We start from the raw sequence: 12033 nt of genomic DNA, 5'->3' as shown, positions 1-12033 counted from the left end.
TCCATTGTTGAACCTTAACTCCCCACGATTCCTCAACCATTTTCCCTCTCATTTTTGTTCTTCAAAATTTTTTCAACTCCCACTAAACCATCCCATAACCTTTTTCTCTCTTTCTTTTTGTTTCCCAATCTTTATATAAAATGGATGTGACCCGTTCTTCTTCATCTCCTTCCCCTGTTCAAAAAAAAAAAAATTCAAAATGGGTTTGAAATCACTAGCTAATAAAGCTAAGGGAAAATGTCCTATTATTGAGGAGGAAGACTCTGATTTTGCTCCTCCATTAACGAAGCGTGGGAGAGCTCCTCCTAAGAAGAAAACAAAGGTCGGTGTGCAAGAAAAAATGGTTGAAGATGTTTATGGGAAAAACAATAATGTTGGTGCTGCTGTTCGAACTGAGGTTTGTTTTCGGTTTCATTTTCGTTTCCCCCCATTTTAAACATTTTCTTGTATTTCCATTTCATCGTTTTGGTTTTTTCTGGTTTGTTTAATCAATTTTATTTTGTTCTTGGGTTTGGCATTTTAGTTTGTTTCTTATTACTTTCGTTTCATTTTTGTTGTGTTTTATGTTCTGTTTGTGTTTCTAGTTTTTTTAGATATTTTGAAACATTTGTTTTTGTTTTAGTGTCTCTAATCAGTGGGTTTTAGTTTTTTTTTTCTAGTTTTTTAATAGTTTAATATGTTTATGTATGATGTGTTTTGGGAATATTATTAGGTATAGTTGTTTGCTGTTCTTTTTTAGGTAACAATTCGATTTAGATGTTTGTAGTTTATATTCGTAGAGTTGTTTCTGCTTGTCAGTTTGTTTTTAGTTTTTTTATAGTTTTATTATAGTTTGTATACTTGTTTATTTACAATTTATATTTATTGTTGCAAAATAGTGTTTTTTTAGTTGCATTCCAGGACCTCTTTCAGTTTCCGTTGTAATTCTTCATAGTTACAATTGACTGAAATGTAATGTCCACTAGCTTCATAATTTTCATAATTCATTCGATCATCAAATTGTCCATTGTAAGACTAGGAATGGAATGTCTTTTTTTCCTGTGATTTTGAAATTGTTATTAGTGCAAGGCAACGATATTGAAACTGGTTTGATTCTGTTATGAAATAGAGTAGAAACTTACTTCTATTTTCTTCCCTTTGTTCAAGTCTTATATTTCCTGTTCTGATTCCTGCTTTTGTCATTTTTATTTATTTTATTGCTGTTAATAAACTATAATAAAACTAAAATGAAACTATTAAGAAACGTTTAAATTTATTTCAGAAACTAACTATTTCTCAAAGTGTTTTCTCCTTTTATTATTTCCAAAATAAATTCTTGCAAACAATTGAATTAAACTAATATAAAATAATGATGCAACTGTAAATCAACTTGAAAAACCATAACACTTAATTCAATTTAATATAGTTGTGGTCATTGTGCTTTTTCATCAGTTTTATTTGAATCAGATCAATTGAATTAATAGTTGTATTTTTATCGTTTTGGTTTCATTTTGGTTGTTTTGCGGTTTTGAAACGATCGCGGTATTTTCACCTTCATGGTTCGCTCTGTACAGCTGAAGGCTTAGTGCATGTGGTATTTTTGTAAATATTTGTATGTGGATTGTATAAATGTTTAATGGGCCGGCCCAAAGTATTTTTGTAATTTTTTTTCCTTTTTTGTATTTTTTTGTTTTTTTCCCTAATTTTTACACTATATTAAGTTTATATGAAAAATATTTAAGTAAAACTTAATATTTTATTATTTTTTTTTTGCTGAATTTTTTTTATTATTATTTTCTTTTCGAAATAACCGAGGTTATATTTTTCTAATTAAATAGTAAAACTAAGCATAATAACTGCTTTTTTTTTTTTTTTTTTTAATATTAAGTATACCCATATATATTTATACAAAACAAATTCTATTGGTTCAATATCTACTATCTAGAACTTAATTGTAACATATTTTGTTTGTTTCTATATATTTCTGTTTCCTTTTTCTTCTTTTGTAATGGCGATCAAGGATGTTTTGCAGGTAGCTAATGAGCTGAAGTTTAGTAATTTCATACTGGAATCCGACTGCAGCAAAGCCGTAGATTTATCAAATGGCCAGCTAAACATGCTCTGATCTTGACAATATTGTGGTAGACATTAAAGAGTTTGCTTTCTAAGCATGATTGTAATTGCACTGGTATTTCCTTTGCGGTTAGAGAGACTAACTTTGTAGCTCATTTGTTGCCCAAAATAGCTTTAGAGTCTAAATTAAGCTTGTGATAATTGGGATAGGGGCGTTCCTCCGCCTGTTGTGAGTTCTGCTATCAATGTAGACGATCCACTCTTCCCTTGTAATTTTCGTTTGGTGAATTGAATCATATTTCAAAAAAAAATCCTTGTAAAAGCACGATTATATGCATACAAACATGATCATCTCATGCGCATGCACGTTTATATGCTCATATTTTATTTTTTCGCAAAGTTATATATATGCTCATATTTATTAATACAAATACGTACGTATATATATGTAGGTCAAGTTTTACTATTTATACTTATTTATAATTAAGTGTAATACATATATGTAAATTTAGTGTCTAGGTTTGAGCTTAAGTTTTTGATGATCAAACATCATGAGCTTGAGCAGCACCTGGCGCAGCCTGTTCCGTCGTCATTGGTCCTACAGCAACCATAGTAGCAACGACGACCGTCAGGGCTGCCACTTCCACCACCACCACCACCGCCACCAGGATACCCACCACCTCCACCACCACCAGGATAGCCACCGCCTCCACCGGGATAGCCACCGCCTCCACCGGGAAAGCCACCGCCACCACCGGGAAAGCCACCGCCACCACCGGGATAGCCACCGCCATGGACACCGCCGCCACCGGGATATCCACGGACACCACCACCGCCACCGCCACCGCCAGGATAGCCGGCACCAGTACCACCAGGAATAAATCCTCCATATTTACCATGCACCACTCCCTTTTCATTAGTACTACCATCTACAACTGCAACAATATAATCATGCATGTTATAATATACAAATCCAATGACCAATATATAGATATATATATATACATATTTGGCTATATATGTTTAATTAAACGATTGATTAATGGATAATTACTAGAAACCAAAAAATACACATGACAAATCGGACCTTTATTATTATTTTTCTGAGTGGAAGTTTCAGCAAGGTCTTTATTAGCTGCAACTACATCTGAAGAGATAGTGAGAAAAACAAGCGCAAGCAAAAGAGTAGCAATCCAAAAGAAATGTTTCGTCGAACCCATTATTTTGTTTCGATAGGCTTCGCCAAAAGAAATATATATGTACGTATATATATATTATATAGTGTGTGTTAATTGGAGTGAATGTGGAGAAAAAAGTGGATACACGCGCACATATATATACCTTATTTTAAAATAATATATAAATATATAGAAAACCTTGTTTCGAATTGCGCGAATTAACCACAATTTCTAGAGTATCCTAATAGCAATGTTCTAATTACATATAATTATTCTAAGCTCTATCCCTAAATCCCAACTACCCTAAAGCTTAATTCCAAACCCTAAACCCTATATATAGCCTGCTGTTATATATATACCTAATTAATTAAACACATCTACTGTATATAATAAAATTTGTAATGACTAAATATATTTTTTGAGATGAAAAATGTTAAAAGGTACCAGATTGAATATTTTGTCTGGATTTTACCCATATCTGACCAATCCGTTCAGACTTGACCTTTTTGTGTGGGAAAATCCGTTGGGTGGGTTATTAGGTCCGACCCGGTCAACTTTTCAGGTGGGTTCGGGTTGAACTCATACCCCGCTCGAGAAGCCGGCCATTTTTTTTTATATAGTTTTAAATTAAATATATAACATAAATTAAACAATTTATTTTTTATATAAGATTTTAATAAAAATTATATGTATGTGTAACAATAAAAATTGAAATATAAATATAATTATTTATATTATTTTTCTATTATATATATATTTTATCTATTAGATTGAAAATGAAAAATTTAAAGTTATGAATGTAATATGTATGTGTATATAATACTAATGTATAATTATTATTTTTTAAAAGGTTATGCTTTATATCATTTGAACATTTAAATTTATATTATATGGTAGACAACATAACTAGTATAGAATGTGTAAAGTTATTTTTTTGGCAAGTTAGATACCAAAATATTTTTTATATATGGTGTGATTTGTTGGCTTTTATAAAAACGATTTTATCACCTTATTATTGTTTTTATTGCTCTTTAATCTTAGGAATGAATTATTTTTCAGCTGACGTTTTATTTGTTTGGAAACTTCTTGTAAGAGAAGAAATTCTCTTATGGAAAGTTTTTTTTTTTTTTTATAGAAATTTTGACTATTATTATTTTCCTTAATGAGTTCGATTGTGTCTTAATAAGATTAGATCAAACACACTGTTTATGGCAGGTATCAAGACCAAATACATGATCGCACACGTTTTTGGCAAGTTTTCTTTTCTGGTCTGATTTGTTGCAACAGAATCTGTCTTTGATGCTACAAATCATTAGGATTTTTTAGGAAAGTTTTGTATAGCTGTAGATTCGACTTTGTGATTTAATTTTCTACAATTATTTTTACAATCTGCTGGTTCTGGTCATGTTTCTGCAAAACTGTTTTCTGCAGTAACAGAATTACATTCTGCTGCTGTGGACGTTTACAATTTTATATTTCTGTAATATTTATTGATATTTGCAAAAACTCAATTTTTCATAATGTATAGATGGATTATGGAGTATAGAGTATGGAATTTGAATTTTTTTAATGACAATTTATTTTGACACTTCTAATTTTTTTATTATCATATTCATGCATTAATGATTTTTATGAACAATAAATATAAGTTTGACAAATGATTTATTTGGTTTTGGATTATATTTCACATATGGTTTTCTTTTTCTATAAAGAATTTGGGTGATAAGAAAAAGTTGACTGGCTCAAACCCACAGACTTGTAAACTCGCAAACCCAAAACCATTTCACACGGGCTGGCTAGTCTGAGTACAATTTTTTGAACTCGAAATCCGCAAACTCAAAACACGATAAATTCGCCTGATGTTCAGCCCTACCAATTTTAGTCCTCCAACGTATGAGTATGAGCGATTGTCAGGAACCATGAGGGCCAAGTAATTGCTACGTATGTCAAAACTTATTGATCAAGGTTGTTTTAGATATGATGAAATAGTAGAAAAAGCTAGCCGTCTTTCATGCCCTTAATTGGATTTTTCAACTTCCATTATAGATCACTCATATTGAAACAGATGTTCTACGTGCATGTCTCAACATTTATAAATAATGCATCTTATTTAGATCCTCTTTTCTTAGAATTGTTATTTCTCATTGTAAAGAGAAACGTTAAGCAAGTTTTTTATAGTTTATATTAATAGAACATACTCTTGAGTTATTAGATGGGAGAAAAGAAATATTTCCTTGTAAAATAATTTTTTTTTATTAATTAAGTAAATTGTAAATGATTGTTGATTATAATATAAAGGAAACTTTAAAAAAAAAACAAGAATTATGCATAATAAGACTTGTATTCTCTAATCAAAATTATACGCAGTAGTGGATTTCAAACAGAAACTGATCAATTATATAGAGTGGCTATTACAAGACCAGTATTTATATCATTATATCATGATGTATGCATGAATAATTAAGAACAAATAATAATATTAATGCATATATATATGACTTAATTTCATTCATCCTTAAATTACAAATACGTAGAAGTTTTAAATATTTATTTATAAATGGATATATATCACCATCTCGAATGATCATCATGACTACAGTACTGGATCTCTGCCTTATTTAGTTGTTGGGTTTGGCTTCAACAGCTTCACCTGCATAAGAGCAGCACCTGGCGCACCCTCTTCCATAGTAATTGCTCCTACAGCAACCGTAGTAGCAACGACCACCGCCACCGCCACGCCCTCTGCGGCCACGCCCTCCGCCATTGCTGTAAGGGCCACCACCGTTATCGTAACTCCCCTGCCCTCCACCGTTATTATAACTGCCTTGGCCAGGATATCCTCCATATTTACCATCCTCCACCCCCTTTACATTTGCATCCACAACTGCATTGCATGGAGTATACATATACTATAAGTAAGACTTAATTTTCATATATAAATCTAGATCACAACTGCTATAAGCACAAGCATAATAATAATATGAGTGGTATGGTACAATTTAATATGAAGGTGAACGAAGTACATTGTTTTATGTATTATTACTTATACAATATTATTAAAGGTAAACAAGATAAAATGCTAGAACGATTTAATATGAAGGTGAACTACATTGTTTTTAAATATATATACGTATCAATATTAATATCATTAGACTCCACGATATAAAAACAGCTAGCTGACTCTTGTATATATATATATAATTCATAATAATTATTATATATAAAAAAAGCAGACCTTTGTTTTGTTGAGTGGAAGTTTGAGCAAGGTCTGTAGCTGCAACATCTGAAGAGATGAGAAGAGCTACAAATGCAAGCAAAAGAGCCAGCAATAAGAAATATCTCGAACTCATTGATTTTTGTTTACTCTTAATTAATGGAGAAGAGTAATGTGAAAAACCAAACTCTTTCTGTATTCCTATTTATATAGCTAGGTTACAAACAAACAAGTGTTAATGGATAAGAGAGCAATTAATTTTCAGGATTTGGCCCTACAATTGTAGTTGGGAGTTGGTGAAATAATTTATGAGAAATGCTAAACCCTAAAATCTGATGTCTCCAAAATGATGTGGTATTCTTGTCTTCACCAATTGTTTCAAGACACATTTTAGATATATTAATTTAGTTTAGAATTTGTTAACGAATTTATTATCTATTCTATATAGAGTGTGCTTATATAACAGAATTCTTAGTTTATAAGAAATTGAATTTTTATTTATATTAAAAATAAAATGGTTTATGAGAAATTCATGGATCACTTTTTATTTATATATAATAAATAATAATAAAATAAATCCCATTAAATCCAAAAAAAAAATAGGGTTCTAGATTTTTTTTAATTACCGTATTTCTAACCTTATGGTTTATTATTAAAAATAAAATGGTTTATGAGAAATTTATGGGTCACTTTTTATTTATATATAATAAATAAAAATAAAATAAATCTCACTAAATCCAAAAAAAAAATAAAAATAGGGGTCCAGATTTTCTTTAATTACCGTATTTCTAACCCTATTTGATTATTTATGCCTCATTTAAATAAACCCTATTTGATATATGAACAATAATTTGAATTAATCTTATAATCTTAACTTTTTAATTCAATTAATAATTATTTGTCACGTAATTATTAAGTCTTTTCCCTTTAATTTTCCTTTTGTTGATGATGCTAATTTATTCATATTTTGAATTCTACAATTAAGGTAGTGTTCTACTAGGGGATCTAACGAGTTTCACCCTTTCGCTAATGGCCTCTAAGAGTTCAAATTCCAGTATTGTATAAATCTTCAATTTGTTCTATTTCTTATATTAACTGAAATTTTGCTACTTTTTTTTTTAATTTACAACTTTATTGTTTATATCTTATTAGGGACATTCATGGAAATTTGGGTTTATTTGAAATATACAATTAATGAGCATTACTTTTTGATCATAGTGTATTTTTCATGGCTGAACCTCAATAATCTCTATCATTTGATATCAAATAAAATAAAATTATCATGATGTATACATTATGGTTATTTAATGAGTAATTAGTGTGTTAAAATTTTCAAGCTGATATTTAGAATTGTTTATAATTGAATTGTTTCTTTGTCAAAATTAATATTAAGTATATTTATATGTTTATAGGTTTACCTATTTTCTCTTAGATCAATCATGCTCATATAGCAAAAAAATCATACTCATATAGACATGTTATTTTCATTTTGTAATTTAGATCTTCTTAGTCATTATTTAGTTCACTTAAACCTTTTTCGATTATCGTAACTGAAGTTTTGTTTCTTTTAGGTACTCTATTACAAAGATCTGTATTACATGTATAATTATTTTTGATTAATGGGATTCATATGTATAACTGTGCATATTGAATTTTTTGTTCAAATAATTATTTTTTATTTTTACGTGATTATTTATTGTTCATATATCTAGAACCTTATTTGATTAAAGTTAAGATTATAAGATTAATTAATTTGTGATTTCTTCCTATACACATAATAATAATCTCACCTAATAACTAATAATATATTTTTTTTTTAAATTTTAATTGTATCACTTTCAAATAACATAGAAAAAAACTAACATAAAATTTAGTATACGTGCCTCGCACGTAGCTTTTTCCTAGTTATATAATAAATTTGTATAAATGATGGAAGATAGAATGTTATAATTGATAAGATAGAATGTTATAATGAAATAATATATTAGGTTATAATTATGATTTTTATAGAATGTTAGTAACTAATCATAAAGCTCTTTAAGTGCGTAACAATGTTTAATTATATTTATTCACAATTACTTTATTAGATATATTATTGAATATTTTTTTTCTCTATAATATATTTAATTAAATAATCTGCCAAAGCCTAGTTTTATATATATAGGAAGCTAGAGAAAGTCGCTTATTACATCAATATATAATTTTGTTATTAACATTGAGTTCAAAATCGGTTAGTGGACCATAGCAAAATAAAAATTATACACCTATTAAAAAATATACATTTTTAGGTTTATTAGAATTTTTATTTCCCGAATTTTGATATGTACTAAATTTTGCTTCTGAACTTTTAAGGTCGTTAAAAATGTCCCTTGAACTATTGAGATTGTTAAATTTAAGGACTTTTGTTTAATTTTAGTAAAAAAAAGTCTAATATGGATGGAAGTTCAGGAGGTATGATTTAATATATGTCACAATTCGAAGGGCATGATTTGGTAGATATCAAAGTTTGGGAACATGATTTAGTACATAAATAATCACTGAAATAGTAAAATTGATTGAAATTAAATAAAAGTCCTTAAATCTAACAATCTCAATAGTTCAGGGAGAATTTTTAATGTTCAGAAAAATTCAAGAGCATATAATTTGGTACATGTTAAGTTTGAGAGGGTAAAAATTCTAGTTAGCCATATTTTTAAAAGAAAAATATATTTTTTTGGCTGGTCCCTGGACTAAGTGGATTCTAAGTATTACCTTAGTTCAAACCCAACCAATTGGAGTTGAAGGTTGTCGGTAAATAAAAATAAAAATAATAAATTTAAATATTGTAAATACAAAGTAAAAAAAATGTGATGAAACGAGGTCGGTGTCTCTGTGATATATATGATCTATAAAAACAATTAAATATTGAAAAAAAAAAAACAAAGATCAATTAAAGAAAATGATATGTGACTTAGCTTGAAGGATATTTCTATTTTCTAGCAAATGACTTATTTCAATGAAGTGCTAAAATAATAATGTAATGTTATATTTTAGCACATTTTAAGAAAAGAGAAATGCTAAAAGTAATTATTAGTGCTTAGTATAGTATGTTCTTACATGTTAATACGCGTGTTATTAGTGTAATTAAGTATATCGAGTCTCATATAATTTAATGTAATAATTTTTAAGGAGTATCGCTGATCAATTGCAAGTTGACATTTCTAAAAGATGCTAGACACTATTAGTACCTAATATATAGCAATGCTCTTAAGAAAAAATTAATTCTCCAACTGTATGCTAAATTTGATTTATGTTAAAAACTGTGTCAAATTTAGTCCAAAATATAGTATTGTGCCAAATTTAACATACAGTAAATACATTTTTTTTAATTACAGTTTTGTCATTTAATAAGTTTTAATATATTTTTTAATTACAATTAATATTGTCATGATTTATAATATTAAATATGAATATTGCTATTGGACACCTGTCTAACACTATTTAGAGATGACATCTTATAATTAGTTAGTAATATTTTATTATTTTAAGATATATGTGACTTAATACTTAATTACACTAATAACGAAATGACAACGAAAAAGATTCTAAGCACCATGCATTAAAGTATCATTACAAATATAACATTTGTTTATATTTTAGTGCTAAATTTAGCAAAATATTTACATTTTATATTAGAAATAGTCTTAGTATAAAAAAATTAATACAAATATATTAGTGGTGTTAGCACTTTTAAGATAATATCTATTCGAGTTTAATATAATAATTTTTTAAAATATTATTAACTAATTATAAAATGTGTAGTATTAGGAACTAGTGGCACTTACAATCAATATTATAGCACAATCTAAGGGATAGTTGTTAGGTTATAATTAACCTATATTTCGGGTCTTTAAAGTTAGCATTATCTCGTCTATTGGTGTCTTTTGGAGCAGTTTTACGCTTGATTTTCATTATTTCAGGTTCCCGGGGTGTTAAAGTTCGAATTCAGTCAAATGGCGAAAAACTGGGACAAACTTGGAAAAATTGGAAAATTTGGTTCCTGAAGCATCAGTAGTCGCGACCTCTGATGAGCCACAGTCGCGACCCTTTTTCCGGTCGCGACCCGTGTCGCGACTTCGTAAGATAGGCGAAACTCGGTTTTCGAGTTTTGCACTGTAGTCGCTTGACTCAGCTTAAATGCTAGTCGCGACTATGTACGGAAATCGCAGATTTGACCTAATTTTGATTTTTCACTCAATTGGAGGCTCACCACTTATCCCTATATAAGGAATACGACATTGAAGGTCAAAGGCAAGCAAAAACAGACCTAATAGTGGAGGCAAAGTGGAGAGGAAGCTATCTTGAAGACCCGGAGCGATACCACCTTCTAGTTTCTTTCTTTTACCCTTTTTATTCTTCGTTATGTTTGTTTTTATTTCTGAATTAATCATGGATGTTTTTAGAGTTATTATGAACTAAATTTCCCAATAAGGGAGGATGATGAATGGTGTTTAAGTTTATGCCTAGTTAATAAATAATTGCCATTCCTTCATCTTATGTGTGAATACTATCTTTGTTTGTGTTTAATTTCATGTGCAAGCTTGATCACCTTTTACATGCTCTAGGATCCTAATTCGAAATCTGAAAAGTGAGAATTAGGAATGCTAAAATTTGGATAGTCTAGGTTTTGATGTAAAACGAAAGTATTTACATAGCCTAGTGACTAATAGATTATTGCTTAATGCTGATTTTGTGTTGATCTAATTAAGAAGTTAATTAGAGAACATATTATTTAGAACCTAAAAGATCTGAAAAGAGTTAGGTTAATTTATAATCTGTCTTTCACATCGAGATAAGGATAGCAATTAGGCATTAACATAGGTAACTTATCAACAGGATTCACCTCCCTAATCTCTCATCTTGATTAATCTTCGTTTATTTTCTCTTTAATTTCTGAGTTATTTACTTTTAAAATTGCAACTTATTATTTTACCAAATAGAATCATAATTATAATTTAGTAGTACTCAATCCAATTCCCTGTGGTTCGACCTCACTTACGTGAGATACTACTTGATACGTACACTTGCGTAATAAACAGAAAAATTCGTAACAAGTTTTTGGCGCCGTTGCCGGGGAATTGTTTAAAGATTGATATTACACAAAATTATACTAACTTCTACTTTGGTATATTTTCTCTTGCTGTTTTTTCTAATTTTTTTTTTCTTGCAATATTTTCTTGATCTATTTCAGGAATTATAAGTGTATGCGCCGTCAAGGACAAGCAGTGATATTGCCAGTTGATCCCGAAATCGAGAAAACTTGTAGGAGAAACCGAAAGAACAAGAGGCAAGAGGGAGTTTCAGCAACTGCTGAAACTTCAGACATCATGGCTGCCAATGCTGCAAACATTGGAGGCAATAACGGTAACAATGGTGGCGCGATGAAGATCAAGCTAATGGCCGCAAATCGTGCTTGAGAGATTACATTCTCCCTACTCGACGGAGTGCGGGGCCATGTATCGGGCCACCGGCAGTGGATGCAAATAACTTTGAGATCAAACCCGCCATCTTGCAGATGGTACGGTCTTCGATTCGGTTTGGTGGCCTCCT

The 12033-nt window shown here is 29.6% G+C and overlaps 2 protein-coding genes and 1 long non-coding RNA gene across 3 annotated transcripts; 1 reads left to right on the top strand and 2 right to left on the bottom strand.

Moving 5' to 3' along the window:
* Positions 1-2350: 2350 nt before the first annotated feature.
* On the bottom strand, positions 2351-3467 carry LOC115706327 (uncharacterized). The gene is made up of 2 exons (XM_030633944.2): positions 3140-3467; positions 2351-2987 (listed from the first exon to the last, which is right to left on the bottom strand). Exons 1-2 carry the CDS (start codon positions 3270-3272, stop codon positions 2602-2604), a joined length of 519 nt encoding a protein of 172 aa, XP_030489804.2. The 5' UTR covers positions 3273-3467; the 3' UTR covers positions 2351-2601.
* A 2133-nt stretch (positions 3468-5600) lies between these two features.
* On the bottom strand, positions 5601-6652 carry LOC115708307 (glycine-rich protein). The gene is made up of 2 exons (XM_030636536.2): positions 6466-6652; positions 5601-6114 (listed from the first exon to the last, which is right to left on the bottom strand). Exons 1-2 carry the CDS (start codon positions 6578-6580, stop codon positions 5849-5851), a joined length of 381 nt encoding a protein of 126 aa, XP_030492396.1. The 5' UTR covers positions 6581-6652; the 3' UTR covers positions 5601-5848.
* Positions 6105-6399, top strand: LOC133032781 (uncharacterized). The gene is made up of 2 exons (XR_009685378.1): positions 6105-6240; positions 6331-6399. It is a non-coding gene; the product is annotated as an uncharacterized LOC133032781 (long non-coding RNA).
* Positions 6653-12033: the final 5381 nt, after the last annotated feature.

Source organism: Cannabis sativa, chromosome 1, assembly GCF_029168945.1.
Source record: "Cannabis sativa cultivar Pink pepper isolate KNU-18-1 chromosome 1, ASM2916894v1, whole genome shotgun sequence".
Lineage (NCBI taxonomy): Eukaryota > Viridiplantae > Streptophyta > Magnoliopsida > Rosales > Cannabaceae > Cannabis > Cannabis sativa.
The sequence above is the reverse complement of the archived record's forward strand: the minus strand, read 5'-3'. Positions and strand labels throughout refer to the sequence as shown.

Excerpts from the sequence above, each read along its gene's own strand:
- LOC115708307 (XM_030636536.2), bottom strand. The coding sequence starts at position 6,580 with ATGAGTTCGAGATATTTCTTATTGCTGGCTCTTTTGCTTGCATTTGTA. Across the intron at positions 6,115-6,465 it reads TTCCACTCAACAAAACAAAG|TTGTGGATGCAAATGTAAAG; the intron begins GTCTGCTTTTTT and ends CATGCAATGCAG.
- LOC115706327 (XM_030633944.2), bottom strand. The coding sequence starts at position 3,272 with ATGGGTTCGACGAAACATTTCTTTTGGATTGCTACTCTTTTGCTTGCG. Across the intron at positions 2,988-3,139 it reads TCAGAAAAATAATAATAAAG|TTGTAGATGGTAGTACTAAT; the intron begins GTCCGATTTGTC and ends ATATTGTTGCAG.